The 26,104-nt window shown below is 41.1% G+C and overlaps 1 protein-coding gene across 2 annotated transcripts; it reads left to right on the top strand.

Annotated features, from left to right (window-relative positions):
- Window positions 1-22,257, top strand: LOC125464486 (protein PIMREG-like). 2 transcript variants are annotated; one of them, XM_048556843.2, is made up of 5 exons: window positions 1-318; window positions 7,244-7,536; window positions 9,614-9,709; window positions 19,192-19,238; window positions 19,946-20,059. In XM_048556843.2, exons 1-4 carry the CDS (start codon window positions 61-63, stop codon window positions 19,220-19,222), a joined length of 678 nt encoding a protein of 225 aa, XP_048412800.1. In that variant the 5' UTR covers window positions 1-60; the 3' UTR covers window positions 19,223-19,238; window positions 19,946-20,059. The 2 variants fall into 2 exon arrangements, with proteins under 2 accessions (XP_048412800.1, XP_048412799.1); XM_048556842.2 differs by lacking the exon at window positions 19,192-19,238 and having other exon boundaries at window positions 19,946-22,257.
- The last annotated feature ends 3,847 nt before the right edge of the window (window positions 22,258-26,104 follow it).

Genomic DNA, 26,104 nt, shown 5'->3' with positions numbered 1-26,104 from the left:
AATTCAAAAACAAGAAAGGGACAGACATTCAGGCGTTCGATCCCAACCACGGAGGTCGTAATGACAAGCTGGAGAAAGCACCATCAGATCCTGCAGGAAGAAGGCGATAGCCCGCCAGCCGATCTTTTCAGGGAGATGTCCTCGTCCAGCTCCCTCAACACTATCCGCATGTCCCTGAGGAAGAGGCTGCCTCTTGGGCAGGTGGACTTTAACATCGACCACACCCCGACTTGGGAGAGTCTGGAGCTCACCAAGAAACCTAATGCTTTACAAACTATAGGTCGGACTGCGAGGAACACATGGGGCAACGTCTCCCTGGTAACTTGTTTTTACTTACACTTGACACCATGGAGTGTAGCAGTGCCATTATTCCATTTAAAACGTCAAGGTTTCAAAAACTGACATTGCTTAAGAAAAATATGGACTCCAGTTTTATTTTAGTAGAAAAGTGTAAAAGTAATTTGGAAGCCAGCAGCATTGACTATTCAGACTATTCAGCTGGCAGACATTTCCCAGATAACGTACTGTGTGCCTGACCGCGGTGGACTGTAATATAACTTGTACGATAAATATACATGACTGGTTCCACTGACATGGGCTGATGTGGCAATTGGCTGCGTTCCTTACATTGCAGACAGTGTCACGTTAATTTTTGCTTACTTCTCCATAATGTCCTGATCAAAAGCTTATCTCCAAACCAACATCGCTTAAACAAATGATATGGTTTATACTTCAGAGATAATGGGAACTGCAGATGCTGGAGAGTTCCAAAATAACAAAATGTGAGGCTAGATGAACACAGCAGGCCAAGCAGCATCTCAGGAGCACAAAAGCTGACGTTTTGGGCCTAGACCCTTCATCAGAGAGGGGGATGGGGAGAGGGAACTGGAATAAATAGGGAGAGAGGGGGAGGCGGACCGAAGATGGAGAGTAAAGAAGATAGGTGGAGAGAGTATAGGTGGGGAGGTAGGGAGGGGATAGGTCAGTCCAGGGAAGACGGACAGGTCAAGGAGGTGGGATGAAGTTAGTAGGTAGCTGGGGGTGCGAGGAAGGGATGGGTGAGAGGAAGAACAGGTTAGGGAGGCAGAGACAGGTTGGACTGGTTTTGGGATGCAGTGGGTGGGGGGGAAGAGCTGGGCTGGTTGTGTGGTGCAGTGGGGGGAGGGGACGAACTGAGCTGGTTTAGGGATGCAGTAGGGGAAGGGGAGATTTTGAAACTGGTGAAGTCCACATTGATACCATATGGCTGCAGGGTTCCCAGGCGGAATATGAGTTGCTGTTCCTGCAACCTTCGGGTGGCATCCAATTCTTCCAATTCCCTGGCCCCCAACACCTCATATTCACCATGGACGTCCAGTCCCTGTACACCTGCATTCCGCATGGAGATGGCCTCAAGGCCCTTCGCTTCTTCCTGTCCCGCAGGCCCGACTAGTCCCCCTCCACCGACACTCTCATCCGCCTAGCTGAACTCGTCCTCAGACTCAACAACTTCTCTTTTGACTCCTCCCACTTCCTACAGACTAAGGGGGTGGCCATGGGCACCCGCATGGGCCCCAGCTATGCCTGCCTCTTTGTAGGTTACGTGGAACAGTCCCTCTTCCGCACCTACACAGGCCCTAAACCCCACCTCTTCCTCCGGCACATTGATGACTGTATCGGCACCGCCTCTTGCTCCCCAGAGGAGCTCGAACAGTTCATCCACTTCACCAACACCTTCCACCCCAACCTTCAGTTCACCTGGGCCATCTCCAGCACATCCCTCACCTTCCTAGAACTCTCAGTCTCCATCTCAGGCAACCAGCTTGTAACTGATGTCCATTTCAAGCCCACCGACTCCCACAGCTACCTAGAATACACCTCCTCCCACCCACCCTCCTGCAAAAATTCCATCCCCATTCCCAATTCCTCCACCTCCGCCGCATCTGCTCCCACGATAAGACATTCCACTCCCGCACATCCCAGATGTCCAAGTTCTTTAAGGACCGCAACTTGCCCCCCACAGTGATCGAGAACGCCCTTGACCGCATCTCCCGTATTTCCCGCAACACATCCCTCACACCCCGCCCCCGCCACAACCGCCCTAAGAGGATCCCCCTCGTTCTCACACACCACCCCACCAACCTCCGGATACAACGCATCATCCTCCGACACTTCCACCATCTACAATCTGACCCCACCACCCAAGACATTTTTCCATCCCCTCCCCTGTCTGCTTTCCGGAGAGACCACTCTCTCCGTGACTCCCTTGTTCGCTCCACACTGCCCTCCAACCCCACCACACCCGGCACCTTCCCCTGCAACCGCAGGAAATGCTACACTTGTCCCCACACCTCCTCCCTCACCCCTATCCCAGCCCCAAGATGACATTCCACATTAAGCAGAGGTTCACCTGCACATCTGCCAATGTGGTATACTGCATCCACTGTACCCGGTGCGGCTTCCTCTACATTGGGGAATCCAAGCGGAGGCTTGGGGACCGCTTTGCAGAACACCTCCGCTCAGTTCGCAACAAACAACTGCACCTCCCAGTCGCAAACCATTTCCACTCCCCCTCCCATTCTCTAGATGACATGTCCATCATGGGCCTCCTGCACTGCCACAATGATGTCACCCGAAGGTTGCAGGAACAGCAACTCATATTCCGCCTGGGAACCCTGCAGCCATATGGTATCAATGTGGACTTCACCAGTTTCAAAATCTCCCCTTCCCCTACTGCATCCCTAAACCAGCCCAGTTCGTCCCCTCCCCCCACTGCACCACACAACCAGCCCAGCTCTTCCCCCCCACCCACTGCATCCCAAAACCAGTCCAACCTGTCTCTGCCTCCCTAACCGGTTCTTCCTCTCACCCATCCCTTCCTCCCACCCCAAGCCGCACCCCCAGCTACCTACTAACCTCATCCCACCTCCTTGACCTGTCCGTCTTCCCTGGACTGACCTATCCCCTCCCTACCTCTCCACCTATCTTCTTTACTCTCCATCTTCGGTCCGCCTCCCCCTCTCTCCCTATTTATTTCAGAACCCTCACCCCATCCCCCTCTCTGATGAAGGGTCTAGGCCCGAAACGTCAGCTTTTGTGCTCCTGAGATGCTGCTTGGCCTGCTGTGTTCATCCAGCCTCACATTTTGTTATATGGTTTATACTTCATTGCTGTTTGTGAGATCCCTATAATCTTTGGGTCACCCTAAACTCTACAGCTCCCTGTCTTAACTAAGATCAAGTCCTGTTGTTGACCTACACTGACTCACAGTAAAACAGCTGCAAGATTTTAAAATTCACATCATTGTTTTGTTTTCAAATTTTTGACTCCCCTTATTGCAGTAATCCCCTTCAGCCCCAAAAACCCTCAAATATCTGTACTCTGTTAATTCTGGCATCTTGACTGTCTTCTGTTGGCGGCTGTGCCTTCAAGTAAGGTCCCTGAACTTTTCTGGCTTTCTACATCTGTTCTCTTTTCAAAATAACTTAAAACTTACACCTTGGTTTGTTTTTCCCCATGTGCTTTAATATATGGATGGGTGTGAGCTTTAGGAGCTTGCTGTTAGCAAACTGCTTCCTTGACATCCTACAACAATGCCTACAGCTGATAACAGTACTTCATTGCTTCTGAGATAGCACAGCACAGCGTGTAGTTGGAGAACACAGCAGGCCAAGCAGCATCAGTGGAGCGAGAAAGCTGACATTTCAGGTCAGGACCCTTCTTCAGAAAATGGGGGAGGGGGCACTGAAATAAATAGGGGGGATGGTGATGGGGATTGGTCAGTGAGGTGGGAGAGAAGATGGACACAGAAGCCAGGGACGGGACGGGACGAGGATCGGTGAATACAGTAGGCCGGATTGGTCAGTGACATGTTGGTGGCTGGGAGACTGCTTTGTGGAGATCCTGCGCTCTGTTTGCGACAAACGACAACACCTTCCAGTCGCGAACCATTTCGACTCCACCTGTCCGTTCCCACTCCCCACTCCCCACACGACGTGTCCATCCTGTGTCACAATGATGCCACCCTGAAACTGAAGGAGCAGCACCTCATATTCGGCCTCGGGGGATGCCTACAACCCAATGGTCTCAATGTGGACTTTACTATTCCAAAATCTCGCCACTGCTGGCCTCATCACAAGAACAACCATCCCTCTCATCCCTGCCTCCCTGACCTGTCCATCTTCTCTCCCACCTCACTAAACAATCCCCACCACCACATACCTGCATTCATTTGAATCACTGGTGGAAAGACTGAACGATTTAGCTGTTCTGTAGGAGAATCTGCAGGGAAGGCTTTGCTATTGCAAATGTTCTGTTAAGAGTGGCTTAGTGTAAGTAAAAAGTCTGAGGATAAATATCTGCTGAAGTCAACATACCCACGAAGGGAGAATGACCCAGATATTGGGTGAAGGGAGCTAATACTAAGTGACTGCTAGTTTGTGTCATTTCCATTTTGTTTTGAATTTTCAGGAATGTGCACTTAATTATTTCTCAAAATCCAACATCTTTTAATTATAAATAAACCAACCATGGTAGGAAATGGTAAAAGGTTGTCATGGTGGTGGTATTTCTAGGCTGCTGGAATAAGATTTTGCTAGTGGGCAAGTCAGGCTAACTTCAGTACTAGGAAGATGTTGAAGTGATAATCTGGAATAACATTGTCACTTGGGATAAATGTGGATTAATGCTGGAAAACCAACACAGACTGTTCTCTTTTAATCAAGTCAGTTTTTGATTTATTCAGTTTGTTCTGGTAATTAATAAAGAGTTTCAAAGCCTATACTTTTTTTATTTTTGAGATTTGTTCTTCTAGCTGAAACACAGTCTGAAACAATATCTCTAGGAGGACTTTCCTCACTTAGATTTCTTGGTTGTGACATCTAATTTCTGACAGACATCTAGATTACTAGGGAAATGGAAGCTAATTGGAAGATCAGGCTTTGGTGTGCATTGTCAGAACAGGTGGGGATTTTGTTGAAGTTGTGTGAGTGAGGCACCTGAAAACAATGAAACTTAAGTAAAACCATATGAGCTGCCTATGCATACAAAGAGCTGGCTGGATTTTACCAGGACTGAGCACATACTATTCACAGGTGGGTAGATGAAAGTTTTATGGAGCAGGCTAAACCCCCTTAATGCATATTAAGAAGATAGCCTAGACCCCTACCCTTTTCATAATTGAAGGCAAGTGCAAAGTGTTGTGTTCAGGTTGCAGTTCACTTGTTGAACTAACCAGTCTTGAAACAAACCACATTTTATTCATGCACTGTGGTTAAGATGCAGCAAAAGAAAGAAGAAATTGGAATAGCTTAACTCTCTACTGGAAAATCTAACAGAATAATATTTAATTATTTTACTACTAAACAATAACACTTCCAATATAGGAACATCCCGTAAACACACCCTTGGCAAAGGTAAAGTCAATAAATTGCCTTGCGTAATTCTAGCAGCTCGGGAGGAAAAACATCAGGAGAAAACTGAGGGTGAGATGTACTGTAGCTTCCATGTACAGCTTCAAAGCCCTCAGCAACAACTGCTGAAAGCTAAAAGTGCAAATCCCTGATTCTGTGGGAGCTTGACCCCACCCATTCTGGTTGCTTTTATTGTTCCAATATCTTAATATTTTAAAAAAAAACCATGCCTCCTAAGTTATTTATTTTATTGGATCCAAATAGACTACTCATCACAACTGTTTTAAAACATCTCTTTCCCCCAAAAAAAGGACAAAATACACCCTTAAAGCTGTAGTATGTTTACAAAGGGGATTCTAGAAAGTTACATCACCAATGATATGATGAGTCAACTGAAACAGGCTCTACAGAAGTGCCTTATTGGTGATAATTGCATCTGTAGATTTTGGATGGAATCAAGTGATTATCAGAGGCCACTTAAAGACTAAGTGTGGCATGACAATGGTTAGAATTGCACCTGATGTGGATAGTGCTGTGGGAGATAACAAGACTGTATGTGCTACTGCATATTTGACTGCCACCTGAAAGCTCTCTAAGATTTATCTTGTTTGTTACAGCTATTTAAAGTGTTCATAGTTTGTACTGAATCTAGGTTGCTTGTATTGTTTTGATTTGTTGCAGAAATGTAAAGTTTTCAAAACTGAAATTTGTCTGGCAGTTTCTTCTGTTGTGATTATATGGGAAGTTTGATTATTTCATGCTATTGGCCATCTTGAGGATCATAACGTGATTCAAGCAGATTGGTGAGGGTACTTGAATTGATTGTTGTGTACATAGACTTCTAAAAGGCATTTAATGAAGTTCCACATAACCAGTTTCCTAGCAACATTGAAATCTGTGGGATAAAGGGGACAGTGGGAGTGCTGATATGAAATTTGCTTTCTGTCATTCAGCTGCGTGATCACTATACACCTTCCTGCTATCTAAAGCACAACCATATGTGATGTTCAAAGTCACTAGTAGGATTGCTAATTTTCTTGATCTGTACTTGTGGCCTAGACTTGATTGTGCAGCCCACAATGTCAGCATTTGCAGAAGGCAAAAATTCAAACTCCAATCTTGTGAACCCTGAGGTGGGTAAAGATAGGCTTTTGATAAGAGCAATGAAGAAGGGGAATATGAAATAAAAGACACATGCAGGAACAGCGAGAGCTAAGGATATGTACACACAAATCATTTGAAGGGAACAGCGTAAATTGAGGAATTAGTTGAACAGGATACACGTTTCTCCTAATTAAGTATAGGCAAGGACTGCAAAAGCAAGGAACTTACTCTAGAACCCTTTATGAAACTGCAATTTAGCCTAAACTGAAGCATTATCTCCTATTACAGGCACCACCCTTCCTTCCAGAAGGATATGAAGGCTTTAGAGATATGCAAAAGAGAGTTATAAGATTGTTCTCAAGAATGAGGGATTTGGGGAATTTTTTGTTTGGAACGTTTGGAGAGAATAGGGTTTTCTCCTTGAAGAAGAGGTGATTTGAGTGTAGATTTGGTGTTCAAACGTGAGGAATCTAGATGGACCAGATGGAGAGACGCTTCCTGTTTTGTGGAAGGTTGAAGAACGAGATGACACTAGTTTAAAATGATTGATCAAAGAAGTCAAGGTAACATCAGAAAAAAATGTCATTTCACACCAAGTGATCTCAAACTGGAATGAGTGTAAGTGAGGGAGATTCAACCTTGTGTTTCTAAAGAAAGGCTTTCATTAGAAGAATTCCGCCACAGTTCAAAAAATATACTGGCCTTCTGCACTAATGATTGTTTCTTCTCTCTCAACCCCACCCCCGTAGAAACTGCAGAAAAGACGACAAAGTCGCAATGAGTGCCTGGTCATCACTCCTTCAAAGGCTCAAACACCTCGGAGACGCAGCAAGGCATCGGCATCAAAGAAAGGCACTCCATCAAGATCCCGTTACAGCAGAGAGGGGAGAACCAATACCACACCATCTAGCATGACTCACACTCCCAAGTGGACGGACGTTGCTCGGCTGCTCAATCAGGATGGCCTTCCTCTGCGGAGATCAGTTAGGTCTGCTGCATTGAAGAGCCCCTATGCCTCGCCCACTGGAATTAGTAGGACAAGGTACAGAAACTGTCATAGCATTTTGCCCAGGGCCAATTGTATAAGAGACTGACAATAGTGGGGAATATAGAAGATGACAAATAAAACATTGATACTCTGACTAAGCTGCATTGGTTTTTCATTGCTGGTTAACCGGAGGAAGTATTCAATTAGTTTTAAAGTCCACATTACAAAATTCTTAAATGAACCAAGTTTGGCTCTAAAGGCCATGAAACCCCAAAACCAACTTGGTCAATGGTTGCACTTATTAAGTGTTTGTCATGCAGGAGGCTAAATCAGTTGAAAATGGGACTGCCTTACACTGGATCTTGTCCTAGTGATGGTGTAAAGTTTTGAATTAAGCTCATTTCATGCAGCCCAGAGGAATACATAGTCTGCATTAGTCAAGGAGTCAATTTTGTTTGCAGGCAGACAAGATTAAATTTTGTCATGTAGGATATAGACATGATTATCTCTCTTCTATTTGAATGACAGGAGAGCAGCTTATTGTTAATTTTTGCATTGTTAATTATTTGCGTGAAATGCTGTGGAAGTATAGCTGGCATTATTATTTCTGACCCAGTTGCCAGTAGCTTAACAGCCACAACAATGCTTCCATGTTATGAAGACCGACAGCCATGGATGAAAGCTACATTTATTTGATTCAGTTCTGACCCCTCTACACCAATCCTGACACAACCAGCTGCAAAAATGAGCATGTAATGTGGTTCAGCAATCCCCTCAGTAGCTGTGACTGTGATCTGAATTAAATGTGAATGCTGGTTTAATTACTCAGCCCTGGAACTAATGAGCTGTGATGGTCAGCCAAAGGCTCTCCCAGTCTTGTAGCTGGTCAGTGTTTTGAGTGGCACCCTGGTAAACGGAAGGGCTGTGAGCAAGCTCCAGCTGATCGAATTGGCAAAAATCCTCCACTTATTGTCCCTAAAGAAGATTGGAGTGAGTGCATGCATTGAGAATGAGCTGTAACTTGGGGATTCTTGCTTATCTGTTAGTGAATGATCATCAACAATGACAGGATTAGTGATTTCTTTTCTTTGTTTAGTAATGCTCCAATCAAGTGTCCATGAAGGTATTTGTCCTTCAGGACTGTTAGCTGAAATGTTCACTACTAACTTCTCGGTTGTGGAGGGGAGTACTTTGGATCACAAAAGCAACTCTCATCTTCTGAATAAAACCAGAAGAACTGCGGATGCTGGAAACCAGAAACAAAAATAGGAATTGTTGGAAAAGCTGACCTCTCTGTGGAGAGAAATCGTGGACAATGTTTCAGGTGCAGCGGACCCTTCCTCAGAACTCAACTTCTGATAATCTGATTTAAGACAACACTAGAATGTCTCAGTGCCACACAGCTAAATAAAACTAATTTAACAAGTTTTTTTTTAAAATACCACCTATTAAAAACCTCTATTCTGAATAAAACCAGGGAAGCTTAACATCTTAAATCAGAATATTTTCAAAGTGTAAAATGTCCTTTTGCTCCAGAAAGAAAGGGGAGGTGGCATCTAGAGTGATCAAACCAAATTACCATGAGCTGTGGGTGACCACTTTGGCCTGGCCCAGGAGCAGTCTCATATGCAGATCACGTGACCTAGCCTGCTTTAGTCAATATTTGTAAGTGGTAAATAGCCAGTGCAGTCTCTGCCGCACTGGCGGTTATTATGAGACTGTTGGTTTTACTTGAATAGTCACTTTGCAGCCTATTTCCTTGGAAAATGAAGTGTGAGGCAATAATCACAAAAGATGGAAATCTCCTAAAGCGTGCATTTCTTTTTCCTGAGGAGTTTCACCCAGAGCTTTATAATATTCAGGAAAATTACAATGTGGCTAAAAATCACACTTTGCTTTAGTTTAGACTAACAAGAAGAAATTCTGCCCCCCGCCCCCTGCTAGGCTTTCTTCCTTTGGGGGTAGAGGGCTTGTCTGTTAATAGGATTTTGCAGACCTAATTTACTGGTACTAGAATCAACCGTTAACTAAAGTTGATGGAAGTTGGTTGAGAGTCCTGATTGTAATGGCTTCAAGTCAGGAACTACAGTTGTAAAATACAACCCAAGTACTCATTTCTGTTTGTTAACAGGCAGTTCGATCGTGATCTGGAATCGGTGTCTTTTGGAATTAGACAATTAAAGTGCCTGTCCCAGGTATTTGACGAAGCCATCACCAAGGAGGAAAGGTATTGTATGGTTAATGTAAATCTTTGTTTCAGTTCCCAGTGGGGGTCGAGAGACCTAGGTGATGCTCTGGGGTCCTGGGTTTGAATTTGGGTTATTAGGCACTGAAACATGCGTCTACATGATACATCTATATAATGACCACTTCAGTTTCAGAGGGCTGATGCATTTATTGTAGTATTGTATCCCAGAGATTCAATATCTGAGCAAAGTTAGAAAATCTACAGCAGGATGACTGAGAAGGCAAGGTGGGAGTAAACAGGCAGACCTCTGAAATTTGTGTGTTTCCTCTGCATAATAGATTTTAAACTGCTAACAAAATGGGATAATTCCTGCATGGGTTTCCTTTGTTACTAAAGGTCCCAGATGAGGGTCTTTTGCTTATATGATTCTTGAGAGAATATGCGAGTCAGTCTTTTGGCTTGTCTGTGAGGCTGGTGAAAGGATGCACTTAGTTCCAGTGGCACTACCTTAAGCGTAGAGCAGTTTGTCTGAATACTCTTGTTTCTGCAGTTTAGCCAAAGGGAGTTGCCTTGTTTTCTTTTTGGTGGTTTTGCTAACTCAAGACGTGCTTCCAACAATTGCTGGGGTGCCTGGTGGATGTTCTTTAGCTAAAGACTTCACACCAAATGGCATCCCAGTAGAATTAGAATACCAGAGCAGCACACTGATAGCTGGATTGCAGTTGGGTTTTTGGAGAAAAGTACAAACATAGCTTTCACCCAGAATTGCTTGCCTTTTGGCAACTACGAGCAGCTATTCATTCATGAGTGCATGGGTCCAAACACTCTCTGTCATCATTCACAGACTTCAAATGTGGTGTCATACACTAAATGCAGCAGTGTGCAGGAAGGGAATGTGATTTTTGAGCTGGGTTTCAATTGGATGGAGAGGGATTGCCGCACAGTGTGGCAGGGAGGGAGAGAGAGAGAAATCCCCTCGTGTGAGAAGGGATGTGGCCACAGAAGCTGGGGAATGGAGAAGCAACAGGAAGTGCCCAGGACCCATGGAAAGGCCGAAGTGAGGCGGGGGGATCAAGGAGGGCTCTCTCTCGCTCTCTCTCGCTCTCTCTCGCTCTCTCTCGCTCTCTCTCGCTCTCTCTCGCTCTCTCTCGCTCTCTCTCGCTCTCTCTCGCTCTCTCCCACCCCACCACCGACCCTCTCTCTTCTGTGTTCCCCCTCCCCCACTGATTTTGAGTTCCCTCATTCCCTGCCTCCTCCCACAGTATTTGTGCACATAAAAGTGGCATGTAGATTGCATGCACTGGTGTCAGTGCAGACCACTTTCTTTTGCCACACGTCACATCCAGTCTGGGGTATAACTCAATACAGCATGTGACTGAGATTGTAATCAGCCTCAAGTTTCTGTGACCATGGGAGACTACATTTCAGTTTTGCAGTGTCTCTTCCTTTTTTGAAGAGTCTCTGTCTGAATTTCTTCCAGATGCAATATTCCCATGCTCAATCTCGGGATTGAGCATAATCCACACAAGAAATTTCCAGATGGACACTGAATTAAACTCTCAGAACTTACACTCCCAACCATCTTTGACTTGTATGTACTTTGTAAACAAAAACAAAATTTCTACCCATTCAGTTTGTTTGTAAGTAATTAGGAATAATGATTCGTTGTCATGACCCCTTTTTCCAATGTGTGGAACTGAAGTTGAGCAAAGAAATTACCCATAAACAACATTTCCAACTACTGCCTTCACTTCTCACGTGTTTTGAAGCGTGTTAATTGGATGGAATTCCATAACCGCCTTCAGCAACGATGTTTCCTTAATCTCAAAGTTACAAGTCAATTTGTGCCATTAATCAAACTATTCTGAGGTAGGCCAAAGTTCAGTGTCATTATTATTGAAACATTGAAAAGCTAGAAGAATACTATTTACTTGCATACCTTATTCTATAGTTTGTCTGGCAGCATCTGTGAGGGAAAAGTCAGATTTAATGCTTCAGGTCAGAAGCTCCTGAGGAAGGGTCACCAGACCCGAGACATTAACTCTGATCTTCCTTCATTAGATGCTGCCAGACCAGCTCAGCTTTTTCAGTAACTTGTGGTTTTGTCCCTGAGTTACAGCATCTACAGTTCTTTCATTCTCTGTAGTTCATCCTTTGGTTTAAAAACTGTCTTGGACATGATGTACAAATCCAATCATGCACTCAGTTCAAACAGCTTCATTCAAAAGTTCGTCCTTGATAGAATATTATTTTTGGAAAAGAAATTTTATATAACTCTATTGGGAATATTTAATCATTTGACATCAGCCTTGGAATCAAGGAGCCTTCAGTCTCTATCATCTTTGTATTTGGCTTTTTGAAACAAGAAATTTTAAAAAAAGGAAACTGTAGTTTTATGCAACACTTTTCATGACTGCTGAGTGTCTGTGTTTCACAACCAACTCAATACTTTTTAAGGTGTTGTCATGCTTGTAATGCAAGGATAATGACAGTCAGTTTGTTCTGTTGGCTGAAAGAGAAGCATTGGTTGGCACATCAGGGGCATTTCCATTGTGTTCTTCAAAATAGCACCAGGGAATTTTTACTGTACGTCCAAGCAGGGCCTAAGTTTAAAATCTCATGTGAATGATGACAACTCTGACAGTGCAGCACCCCTTCAGTGGAGTTTCAACTTTGACTTCTATCTTCAGCTGAGTGATGTGAACAGAAACCTTGTCTCTGAGTGCTGCCAACTGAGCCATAGCTGTTTTTTAATCTTGTTTTGTTTTCCCCCATAGCCCTCCAATGTTTCATTTTTCAACATCTGTACAATTCTGTTTTGAAAGCGATTAGGGAATTTAATTTCAGACAGTAAATGCCAGATGATGCATTAAGATGAGTTGAAATCTCCCCTCTGATTCATTGCCAATTACCACACCTTGTTTGAACATGTCTCAGATATACATACCATGTGGCTGTACAGAGAAGATTGGAACTTTACAAAACAGGGCTAGCTCTGGTTCAAACTCCCTGGATTTTTTACTGGTCGGCTTTGCCTGTGATTAGCTTCTGTATTTCCCCTACTGGTGACATAAATGACTGTGTCTGTGGTTGCCTGTTCCTGATAGTCATCAGTAATTTCTGGCTTGAAAGGTAGTCAAAATATGATGTTTCAAAACTTGAGCATAAAAATAACTTGAGACTTAAATAATTGAGTATGCAATCTGTCTTAACTGAATTTTTGACATTGAAATATCTCTCTACATATCCCCAACCCCCACAACGTCCCCCTCCTTTCCTGCTGCTGCTGCACCTTGTCAGTCAATCTCCTATTTATTTGGACGTGAAGAATGTTTGTTTGAGGGGTTCTGGGAGACCATGAACTACCTTTTTTGACCTGTAGCTCCTTCTAGACAAAGGAAGAGGATTATACTGAGTATTTTTACTATGATATTGGTACTCTTGCCTATTTACAATGGCAAGAGATTCCCAATGTAAGCTGTGATACATCTGGTGTAATTTTTGCCTCTGGCTCGGAGGTTTGTGGCTAAAAGAGCCATTCTAGGGACTTAAATTTCTAGCCATTACAGAGTGGCAGGAGTACTGCACTTGTCACCAATGGCACCATTGGGTTGACACATTAAATTGGGGCTCAGGCTGCTCATGCAGATGACTGTAAAAGATCCCACGGTCGCCTTTCAAAGAAGAGTGGAGGCGTGCTACCTCCTGTATTAGCCTTGACCAATATTTTTGCCTCAACAAGTCAGATAATCTGGTGAGTACTGCGCTACTGGTTGTGGGAGTTCACTACATGTTCAGGTTGGCAACTATATTTGCCATATGTCAACAGAAGCTACAATTCCAGAAGTCAGTCATTGGCTGAAAAGTTCTGAGATTTTATCCGTACACCAGTTCCTTTTTGACTCAGTAGTAACAATCTGTAATTGTATGAGTCAGCCTCAAAAGCCCCTATAGGGGCCTTGTAAAATGTTTTTGCTTAAAACGGAAGTTTGAATTTCCTGTCTCTTGACTGCACTGATTTAATAAAATGAGAGCTCTGTCATGGGGTTTCTGTTCTGCTCACAAGATCAGTTTGCTTTAGATTTGAAGAGAAAAATTTGATTTGAAAGAATTGTATTTTATTTTTGTTTACACTCCTGCATGTATCAAAACCCAGTGAATGCAGGGACTGAGGAAAAAGAAATACAACTTTCATCAGCTTCAGTTTTCTGACTCATGACCATTAACGGTCTTCTCCCAGTTCTCCCCATCTGATGTCAGATGTGCCCTATTCTAACACATGCGTTGAATAAAGATATCTTGTCCTTCCAGAGCAAGGTGAGGTAGAGACAAATAAAAAAAGTGTATCAGAGCAGAATTCTGTGAGGAGAGCACAGAGATGACAGGAAGCAAATTGACTGAGAATGTGGCTGTTTCAATAAAAATAAATAATTCTTTGTGCTTTTGTTCTTAATTTTTGTTTAAAAAGCACAATTGTTTGTTTGTTCAGAGTTGTTAACTCTATTCTGGTAGAATTTTCCACCATTTGATTTCTTCCACTATGTCTTCCCTTGAGTAGTCAATGAAGTTGTCTATCCAGTGGATTGTGGGAAGAATGGTTGTAAGTGCAGGCTGGGAGATGGTCTCCTGACTCTTCATAGTTCTTCAGATAGCAACTTGTATTTGATTGGTCCAATACAATTTGTCCCTTTAGGTGAAAATTTCAAATTCATTACATCTGATGCAGTTATCGTTGTGAACTTTATCTGCAGCATAGTGACACTTTTTTTGGAGATGCTTTAAGATGACAATTAGCATGGGTTGGGTCAGGGAAATTGATAAATGGGTGGCTGAGAAATGGAGTTGATTGGAGGAGAATGTGTTGGCACTGGAGTGTGCTAGAACAAGTTACTATGGGCCAAGAATGAGGCCCATCAGATCAGGATTTAAGAGTGGATCTGAAACTAACCTTGGATTTCAAAATAAAACAAAAAATTACCTACTGGAAATCTGAAACAAAAACAGAAACTGTTGGAAAACTCATCAGGTCTGGCAACATCATAGGTGAAAAAATAGAGTTAACGTATCGGTTTGTGATCCTGAAATGTTAACTCTACTTGTCTCTATAGATGCTGCCAGACCTACAGCAATTTGTTTTTGTATTTTGATATTACCTCTTGATTCAGAACCCATGAGGAGTTGGATGCAGGGAATAACTCCCCTCCTGTTTTCTCCAAAGTCTGCCCAAAATCTACAAGGCACAAGTCAGGAGTATGACAGAATGCTGTCCAGTTGCCTGGGTCAGTGCAGTTCCAACATCATTCAAGCTTGACGCCATCCAGGGAAAAGCAGGCCATTTAGTTAGTATTCAAAGCGATATTCAATCCCTTCACTACTGATGCAAATGTGCACTAGTCTGTAGCACCTACGAAATGCAATGCAGTAACTAAGCCATCTTCCAAAAAATGTGCTCTCTACTACCTAGAAAAACAAATGCATGGCAGCATAACCTCCCTCCCCCCTCCCTCCCCAGACCTGTGTTACCAGGTTGTCACTGTCCTTTGTTCCATAACTTGGAAGACCATTCATAACAGCACTTTAAGGACTGTAGCAATTCAGGAAAGAAGCTCAACATATTTAATTACTTTCTCATGGTGATAAAAATGTATGTTACCGGAGTTTCAGTAAAACTGATTTACACTAAATGATTTTTAATAATTACCACCATATAATAAATAATGTTAACATCAATATGTAACAATTCTGAAGAGGTACTGAGCGATGCATACAACATGACCAATATAGTATTTAATTCAATAATTAATTTTACTGAATTAAATTTAAAGAGAAAAAAAACACATTGCCAGTGAGGAGCAACTTTCCAATGTAATCTGCTGCAGCCCAAATGGAGATTAGGCTTAGAGCATTGTCAACACAAGATCTCACTGGGAGGAGTAACAAAATGGGCACTTTTTTGACAAATGGAAGCACATACACATTGAGCCAATCAGTGATGAGCAGAGGGGAAAAAGAACCAGTGTGGGGCTCAACTGAAAAAATGTAGATCATTTTTAAATTAAGCAAGTCCTTGCCCCTGATTCTAAACTCCCAGAAACAACATATGAGGATGTCTGATTGGAGGTTGAATTTATTTTCAGTTTGATTTCAATTATTCATCACTGGGATGGGTATTCAAGATGGTGGTTCTAATTGGGAGCTTTTTTGTTTTATTCATTCATGTGATTGTGGGCATCAGAGGGTAGGCCAGAATTTATTGTTAATCCCTAATCACCCATAAAAGGCTAATAGTGAGTTGCCGTTCTAAACTACTGCAGTTTTCGGGTGTAAGAACATATATACACAGTGCTGTTACAAAAGGAGTTCAAGGATTTTGACGCAACAGAGAAGGTACAATGACAGTATAGCTGTTATTTCACTGTTGCTGGGTCAATATTCTAGAAATACCTCCTTGCCAGCACTTCAATAAGGCTCCTCACCATTGTCTACACAGCAATTAGGGTTGCATAGTCAATGCAACGTGAGTCTGTGACACTTGCACCTCACAAGTGAATTTTTAAAAAATCCTTTCAAGTAAGGATTGTGTTTGGCTTAGAGGGGGGCTTACAGTGGATGGTGTTCCCATGGCGTTAGCTGCCTGCCTCTTTAGTAGAGACAGTGGACCTGAAAGCTGTTGTTGGAGATGGCTTGCTGAGTTACTGGAGTATGTTTTGTATATGGTACACACTTCTCATTGACAACCTTTCAGCATTAACCCTCTCTACAATGTGGTATCAATCAAGCGGGCTTTTTTGTCCTAAAGCTGATGACCAAGCAAGTTTCATTACTCCTGACTTTTGCCTTTTAAGTGGTGGACAAGCTTCGGGGAGACAGTGAGTTACTGTGTGGTTTGTTCTGATAATTTTGTGAGCAGAATTTCATCATTTCAAGGCACTGCTTCCATTCATGCTTTATCACTGGATGACATCCTTCTTGCTTTCCTTGTTTGATTTTTAAACATTACTATTTTCTGTTTGAGATTTTATCATTGTTTGGTTTGATTTTCATGAATCCTGAGTTGTGCAAAGTGCAAAACTTAGAAAATTCAAAATCTACTAAATACATTTACACTGTCATTGGCACAATTAATTTTAAAACAGTCAAACTGCTGTTTTTCTTGCCTGGAAACAAGTAATCATTAGAAGCAAATCCCTCTAGCAGGCTATTGCAGACTGCCTCGGGCTAAATGCAGACACAGAATGCATTATCTCAAAATTCTTGGAATACTTTGAGGCACTTCCTCTGGGATTCAGTTGAAGCCTGTTGAAATATTCAACTGAAACCTGTTTTAAGGAGTAGTTGGGTTAAATAACGGTCAACATATTTCTGGTCCTACTGCCTACTGTATCCAACTGAAGTATATTTCAGCACTTTGATTATCCGTGATCAGTCCGTGCATCTTTCTATCTTTCTTGTGCTAACTTCTAACCTTTGAAATCATCATCAAATGAGTATTGTCAGAGTTTCTGAGATACCAAGGTGTAGAGCTGGATGAACACAGCAGACCAAGCAGCATCAGAGGAGCAGGAAAGCCTAGGCCCTCCTTCAGAAATTTCTGAATTGTGATTTCTGAAGAAGGGTCGGGGCCCAAAACATCAGCTTTCCTGCTCCTCTGATGCTGCTTGGCCTGCTGTGTTCATCCAGCTCTACACCTCCTCGTCATCTCAGATCCTCCAGTATCTGCAGGTCCTACTGTCTCATTGTCAGAGTTTCAGTGTTTGCACTACATCTGTCATGCATTTGGCCAGTGATCTGTGTTTCAGATTTGGCTTCTTCTGAATTCCCACTTTGAACATCTTTTCAGTTTGTAATCTATAACAGGAAACGAATTATTAAACAGTCCCATTGAAACAATTCAATTGTTTTTATGAATGATGTTAAGTTGCTGCTAGTTCTTAACTTTTTTTTTTAAGATTATCACTTGAGTCCTCTCTACAATAGGTAAAATCCTGCTTGCAAGTGCCAGCAGACCATGTCATCTCTCCCTTAGTGTCTTGTTCATCATTGACTGATCTTGATCCTTAAAATTCATTCATGATTTACAGATTTGTTTATTTGTTTGTAGAGACACCTTTATTTGTATATTAATCAGTGACAATTAGGAAAGTCACCCTGCTGTTAGTGTCCATTAAATCCCAAATGTTGTGTGGTAAATGATCGCACGCAACATGTTTACATATACATTTATCTGGTGCTTTTACATGTTAAAACATTTCTGTGCTTCACACAGCACGTCAAAAGCAAATGGCACTACCTTGCACCAAGACTGGTACAAGAATTGAAGCTGTATACTATATCTTAACATGTTTTGAGTTGCTGTGGAATGATCAAAGGACTGCTGTGAAGTTGGACCTGAGCAATTGGAGCTGCCAGAGTTAGCAGGAAAAGGCAACATTCAGGCTGTTTTCACAAGCGGATCATATCTTGCATGAGACAGAATCTTCATCCTAATAAGAGGTGTGGATCAGCCATTCAGCTTCTTGGGCCTGTTCCATTTAATATAATAGTGTCTTCAGTGTAATTGTGGCCCCTACTTTGTTCTACTTGTTGTTTGTGAGGTTTGAAGACTGAGGTTCAACAATAAACGTGACAGTCCTATTCTGTTAGATTTATAAACCATGCCAACAGTCACAGTCCCATAGAATACACCGCACAGAAAAAGGTCATTCTTCACATCTGGTGTAGGCAGGTGTTTATGCTCTACATGAGTCTCTTCCCAAATGTGCTGTAACTTCTGATTCCTTGTCTCCCTTTCTCACTCATGCATGGTTAACCAGCTTTCCCAAGTTCATTCATGCGATTCACCTCCACTGTCCCTGGTGGTAGCAAGTTCTATCCTCTAACTAATCTAGATAGGGTAGTTTCTCATAAATTTCTTATTGACTTTGACTGTATTCTAATGAGAATATTGACTCCTACTTTATGAACGTGTTTGTAAATGGAAACATCCCGAAATTAACCCTTTCATAATCTTGCAAACCTTTTGTCTGGTTAGCTGCTCTGCATTATCTTTAGAACAGTTTTCCAGAACAACATAACGTCTCCACTGTGGAATCAGGAAAATCTATCTAAGCGTCTAGCTTAGACATTATTGTTCCTCTCTTATGTGGCACACTCCATTCTGGCACTGATATCTGTGGGCCTTTTGATTTGTGTTCAGTTCTGTGTACTGTGGAGATGCAGAACTCCTAACAGCTTGTGACCTGAAGCTACCAACGTTTTTGCCTTAATATTAAGAACAGCTTTTGTTTGTTTACTGCAATTGCTAGTACTTTGTGAAAGATACGGGAAGGTTGTTTCACTCACCATTTCAGAAATCAGTTTTTGCATACAACTGCTACCTGGGGATTGTTGAAGTGCCATGTTGTTCTGAGGTGAACACCCAAACCGTAATCTCTCTTTTTAGTGGATACTTCATATTCAGTTTAAGGAAGTAAACTGTATGCAAGCTTCTAATTCATTATCAATCTTTTATTCATTGTCAGTGACATGACTCTTTCTCTAACTGATGACTGAAGAAAATGCAAGTGAGGTAAAGTTTGCATGTTAGAAGCCAATACATATTATTTAAGAGGACATTGGCTAGATGGTCTACATGGTGTCAGACATTCATGCAGTTGGGATATTGAATAGGGTGACCACAATAGTTGTATGGAACATTAAATGTCAAAGCATCATTGATTAAATATCTCACTGAAATTTCCTCCTTGGAATCCATTTTTAGTTCTAAAACCATTTGAAGTTAGTTGTTGCATCACCAGTGATTCAGTATCCCACTTACAAAATGATCCAGTTTCTGTTTAATATGATTGATTTTAAATCATTTTTAACAATTGCAGCCTTCTTGGAATGTTCACTGTTCTAAGCAGACAGCCTTTAATTACAGCATTATAGAAAGCTGTAATTTTGCTGAGCTGGTTCACTGCATCAGTCTTCTTTTGCAGCTATGAATGTTTACATGTTGTGCTTCTCAGTCAGCAGCTTCTTTTTAAAAAGCTCACTTTTTTTTTGGCTTCAATATGCCTGATACACTTAGATCCAGTGTTAATGGTTTATTAAAATAACTTGTGCATGTTTGTTTTAAAATGCTTACACTACTAATTCTAACCACCCTCACCAAGAGGCAGGCTGTTGATGACACATTGTACTGTGCTTCAACTTGATCACGTTTGCATTGTTCAGAAGAGTCTCAATTCCTCCGCCACTCCCAACTAAATTATTTCCCTTGTTCTTTTCCAGGAAACTGGCAATTGAAAATTATCGTTATATCATGTCAGAAAACATGCATCTGTCTAAGATTCAGGCTCAAAAAATGTTGGCTTCATCCATTAGAATAAAAGCAAAAAAGCTTCGCTCAACCATAAACAGCTGGGCAGATGAGGCTTTGTCAAGCATTGCAGAGCAGAGAAAAGGCTTGAACTGAACAAAGATTGTCTTCTCTGGCTTTCACTTGGCAATCTGCCTAGTGTGTTACCAAATGCTGTTTTTTGCCTCACTGGTTTTGTCTGCTTTGTATTTTTTTTTGTTTTGTTCTATTATTCTAAACATGAATACAATTTGTAGAATTATATGGACACCTACAGTAATTTCATAATTATGATTATCTCATGACGACTGGCTACTTTTGGTCTCACCTGCAAGTACTTTGAATTTTACTGCAGGGTAAGGCATTTGTTCTCCAGTACTTGAGCAAAATTAGTTTGTTCGCCATTCATAATCATTATAGGTGAAGTATTATCTGCTCCTGGTTTGGGATTCTATTCAACTAAATTAAAACTACTCACAATTTTAGGATGAAAAGTTTTGAGAAAATGCTGTTGGAATTAACCAGTGGTGTACACAGTGGTTTATAAACCAGCATACTTCTGTTCTAGGGGCAGTTAGTGTAAAGGGGATGATTAAATGTTTTCTAGAGATCTAGTTGTCCCTTTTTTATTAATTTAATTTCTAAACACAATATTGTGTAAATGTTGTTTCTCAGTTGCTAAACTATTTTAAAACATCAAAGCTTCGTGCATGAAAATGATTGTGAATTTGTTTTGTAGCAGTTTGAGTTTCAAAAGGTTACTTATGATTAACAGACTTTAAAAATTGATCACTGCATGAATGGAACAACTTTGTTTTTGGCAGGGACTCTGAATTTTTTTAAATTATAAAGCATAATTTAAAATGGGATTATTAAAATTACAGACCGGAGAATTTACCAATTAAGTGTTAGCAAAGAATGTTTAGAATTTTATTTCTTTTTACATTGTGTTGCTTGATCGATACCACTTGATCAAGCAACACAAATTCCTTTAACCAAATAAATGCCATTTTATTTGTATTTTAGCATGTTTATTAAATTGGCATAAATTTATAGTTTAAACCAGTAAGATGCTGCATGTGATTGGCCAAGTGCTGAGAATAGGTACTGTGTTAAGAGTGAGTGTATATTTGTGTTGTTGAACCTAAAGTCTGGAATTGACTAATTCGTATACTACTCTGTTCCTGTACATTGACATTTTCCAATTTAAACTTTATTTTTGTAGCTAATGTTCTCTTTTTCAGTCAAATTACTGTGCAAAAAATGATTAGTCAATAGACATTTCTCTGGTTGAAATATACAGTCGTCTCAAAGGGCTTTTTTGTAGGAGAGGTTAGATTTTTTTTTTGAAAGACTTGGGTAGAGAACAAGAATTGCATGTGATTTCTTGCCATGTGACTTGTACTGGATTGAAAAATAGGGGTAATGGAATGCAACAAATTCCAGAAGCTCATATCTTTGGTCCTCTGCCAGTTTTCATGTAAATTTTCATTTCCTCAGTCACACTGCAGATTTGATTTTTGATGTATTTTGAAATTTAGTGCTGGGTAAGCCACTTACACTCAGAAGTTGTGTGACACTTCGTTTTTATATGTGTCAATTCATTATGAAGGAATTTAATATCAATTTTTTTTAATTGACGTAAGCTCTTTGGCGTTATGGTGCAGTTATTATAAGTTACCTTAAGCCATATGTTTTAGGAGCTCTAATAGCATTTTAGCTAAGCTTTTTTTAACATACAACATTGTTGTATTCTGCAATTGTGCATCTGGCATGAAATTTGATCTTTTATATTTGTAACCAAAACATTTTTACAGTTTTAGAATCTTCCGATCACAGGATAGAGTGCAAGATTATCTGCATTTCTTTTAGATTTACAAAAAGAATCTCATGTATTCTCATGGCATAATAAAGGATTAGTTTTCAGCATATTGGTCATTTTGGGAATTACAAATGACTTTGACAACTGCATGAGGTTTATGATCTAATGCTGAAAAATGCATTGTCATAACTGACATGGATAATTTTTGTAAGCTCTGCTCCAAATTGAAAATCATAACCATGTAATGAAATGAAAGTAGATTATAATGTAAAAATGAGTTCAATTGACTTCACTTCAATGCAGAGGATTTCCAGATGTTTCACATGTAAGTGTATTCACTGTGAAAGCAATGTTTATTTGAAAACGTCTTGTAACTTTTCAAAATATAATCATATTTGATTAAACATTCATATCTGTAACAAAGCTTGTGTCCTGCAGCATTTTTTGGATAAAGCATGAGATCTCATGACTGATGTTTCTTTAATTGACTGGAATGTTAACACAGCACAGGAAGGGATTGTTCACGCAGAGGTCAACTTTGTGTCCTTAATATTTTGACCAGCCACAAAGTTGGTTACATGTTTAAAGAATAGAATATTTGCTATTTGCCTTTCAAATAAAGGTTGAAGATTGACTGACTTGCTTTCTGTCCTGGTAGGAAAAATTAAGACACCTTCCACCAATTCCACACCACACTCCCACAGGAAGGTACTCCACAGATTGAGTTTCTTCCCTTCATTGAGTATGGGAATCCAACAGTAGAATTATAAGCATAGGCAATTATTTGCTTTTGTGAGGCAAGTGCCAGAGTACTGCACTGAAGATGTCTGTCTATCACTTGTATTGTGGTTAATCTGAGTCATTATAAATTAATGTGTTGCTATCATAATTTTGCACAATAAATCACATTGATTATGCCCTGCCATGATAGCTTATAATTATAATGCATATTTAAACAAATAGCTTGCATTAATAAACCAGGAACTTGAAGTTGTGGATTTGTAACTTACAGCTACAGACACTTTTAGCCTGTTCTTTAATACCAATAATGTGATTGGAAGCTTTGGCCAGCTTCCCAGCTGGGCTAAGTTAAGTCTCCTGCATTTTCATGTTGGATTGATGATCATCCCACCTGCTTTCATTTTCTCTTTCCTTCCCCACCCCACCATGCAGGTCCAGAATCTAGCAAGCAATCCTCTATATCTGGCAGAAAGTAATGGATCCAATGGAGAACAAATATATCTGGACTCTTTTTTTTGACCCTCCTTTCCAAACAGCAGCTTATCATAGTTGCTGAGGGGAATGCACAGTGGGGACAGCTCAAGTAAAACTAACAAGCTAGGAACCCTTTGATCAATTACACATGAAGCACTCTAGGCATGGCCAGATGAGACACTGCTGTTCATAGTTTTTCTCTCAGGATGCTTTATCAACTTAGTCATAGAGATGTACAGCATGGAAGCAGACCCTTTGGTCCAACTCATCTGTGCCTATACGAAATCCTAAATTCTTGAAAGCAGTTCAACTGCCTAACACTTCACTCGTCGTAAATTGCACTTTCCTGCTGCCAGCCTTCAGCTCAACATGAAAGCAGCTCCTACAGCTGCATTGTTCATTCTCCAAAAACAGGCAGGAGGAGCAAGGTCGTTCCCAGCAGCAGCATGATCTGCCTGTGCAACTACACTCCAAAGGACAGTGGGAGGTGAACGAACCCCTCAACACTATTACAAGCAGCAGATGAGTTGCCTCTACATTTCCTGAGGCACAGGTATTCATATGAGTCACTGCTGATGACTGCAGCCTGCTTAAACAAGGCCTTCGCAATATAGTATAGTATATGGCAGCAGCTAACAAGCTACCTGTTGCATCCTATGTCTCTTGACAATTTGAGCACCCTCTTCCCCAAGTCAAAAAGCAGGAAGGTACCCTAAATTACTTTTATGGAGAGGCTGTTTAACTGTAAGTGGACATTTGGGGTGTCTGAGCGATCGTTGTTCAGATGGTGCCAGGAGAGGGATGGACTGCACATGTTGAAGTCCCGAGGGCTGCAGTACAGGAAAATGCTGGACAGGTTGAGAATGGGCCTTGTTTCCTGAGCACGTTGTAGTATTTGCCTGTCATTCCCTCCCGAGCTCCTGAATCATCTTGCGTCCTGTCTAGTGACAGACTACTAACAGGTTCCTGCTGCTGATGACTACTTACATCCATGTTTGTTTGAGTGAAGGAGTTGTTCTCTTCCTCTTGGCTTTGCGAGAGTTCACTCTCACAGCAATCCTGAAGATCCAACAGCAGAACGTCCAGGAAAGAGTGAGGAATCTGCAAAAGCCTTCACAGACTCCTATTCATTCCTGCAGTAGTTACAACTGCAAGATCGAAATGCTGTTGTGTAATCTGTACAATCGCTGTAATCTGTAACATAGCTCTAGCAATTAAAATTTTTTGATTTGATTGACTGAACAGAATAGCCATCCTTTACTCCCCAATTTTTGGGGAGCCCACAAATGGAATGTTTATTATGTTGCTACAGGAAAGATCCTCAGCAAAACCTGCCTATAAGGAAATCACATTCCCAACCCAAACCAGTCTCTTTGGCCCAGTAGTATACAAGTCCTCAAGGTTCTGCTTTTGTGCTCCCTGATTCAAATACTGGCTCATTTCTTACAGCCTTGAATGAGTAGTAAGCAAATGACCATTCTGAAAATCAATGTGAGTTACGTTTGCTGGAGTCACATTCAGGAACAATCAAGGTCAGAAGTCACATGACTCCAGGTTCCAATCCAAGAGGTATAATTGAAATCACAAGCTATCAGCACTGCTCCTTCACAGAAGGATAGCCCTTCGCAAAAGGAGCAGTGCTTCAAAAGCTTGTGATTTCAAATAAACCTCTTGGTCTATAACCTGGTTTGGCGTCACTTCTGAGCTTGTCCATCCCAGTCCAACACTGGCACTTCCACATCAGAAACAAGCAAAGGATGGATTTAAGAATATGCAGACTATCTATTAGAATACGCTGTCAATCCACTGAAAAAGGATGTCTGTCTATAATTACCACCTGCCACTTAAGAAATGACTAATTAACGATATTTAGTCACTATCCATAGAACTAAAAAGTTAGAATTTGGTCAGAAGAGAGACTGAAAGATTGGGAATGCAGATTTTTAGCTGTGTTACTTAAGAGGTGTACAGAATACAGGCAACTCACTGCCCCGCACCCCCCCACCTTAAAATTCAATGTAAGGCTGTACAAAAAAATGTATCCAGGAAATAATTGTGCTGGGAACATTTACTATTGTTGAGAAGTCCTGTTATCCTATTATGGAATTCCAAGTCTCCAAATTTGATTTATACCATCAATTGTACCAAATGATGTTGAGTGAGCTGCTGATACTATTGCTGTCAGGTGTCAAAGTGGCTAAACAATGTTCAAGATTTAACCTTTCAATTTTACATTACTAATGCCAATTCTCCATTTTACTGGTCATATTTATTACTTTTCTCCTGACTCCCAAAAAAGCCCCAGTCTTTAATTCCTAACTTGCCAAGGACTAAGAAACCATATTCCATGCAGTTTCTGTACAAAAACCACGTTATAACTTTAATAAACGTGTTCAAATCAGTTAAACAAATAAAACCATTCTCTTAGAAACTGTACTAGCACCGTACAGTCAACTTTTCATCTCGAGTACACGCAATGCAAAACTGTACACATAAAAATCTAGACCACCTGATACACAAAATACAGCATCGGTCTGTCATATCACAAAGGAACACAAGCAAAACACAGTTTTACAGTTTTACACCATGTACTCTATACAAAAATAAATTATTAAATACTCAACACATTGCACTTTGTAAGGGATGAGATACTTTGGTCAAGCAGATATGCAACTACATGAAACACTGCAGTCTTTTAATATAGTGAAACAATCAGACAATTATCTTTAAACATTTGTGAACAATTATACTATTGTGACCAGGTCAAATACACGCAAGTGAAATAACAAATATCAATATATCTATTCTTCAGAAAGAAGTCCTTCACAATACTCATTGTAGATGTGTAAAAGTCACACATCAATCTATACAGGAGTTAAATGAGAGTCTTCGGCATCCTTCTCATTCCTCCAATTTTGTTCTGTTAATCTGCGTGGCTGATTGAATGAGCCAAAAATCAAGGCTCCCTCAGTAAGTAAGTGCAGCTCTGGCTTATGAAGTTATTGTCATTTGCAGTTAACTTGTCACAAACTCTCTTTTGGGCTGGCAAGTGGTC

The sequence above is a fragment of the Stegostoma tigrinum genome, chromosome 27 (genome assembly GCF_030684315.1).
Source record: "Stegostoma tigrinum isolate sSteTig4 chromosome 27, sSteTig4.hap1, whole genome shotgun sequence".
NCBI lineage: Eukaryota > Metazoa > Chordata > Chondrichthyes > Orectolobiformes > Stegostomatidae > Stegostoma > Stegostoma tigrinum.
The sequence above is the reverse complement of the archived record's forward strand: the minus strand, read 5'-3'. Positions and strand labels throughout refer to the sequence as shown.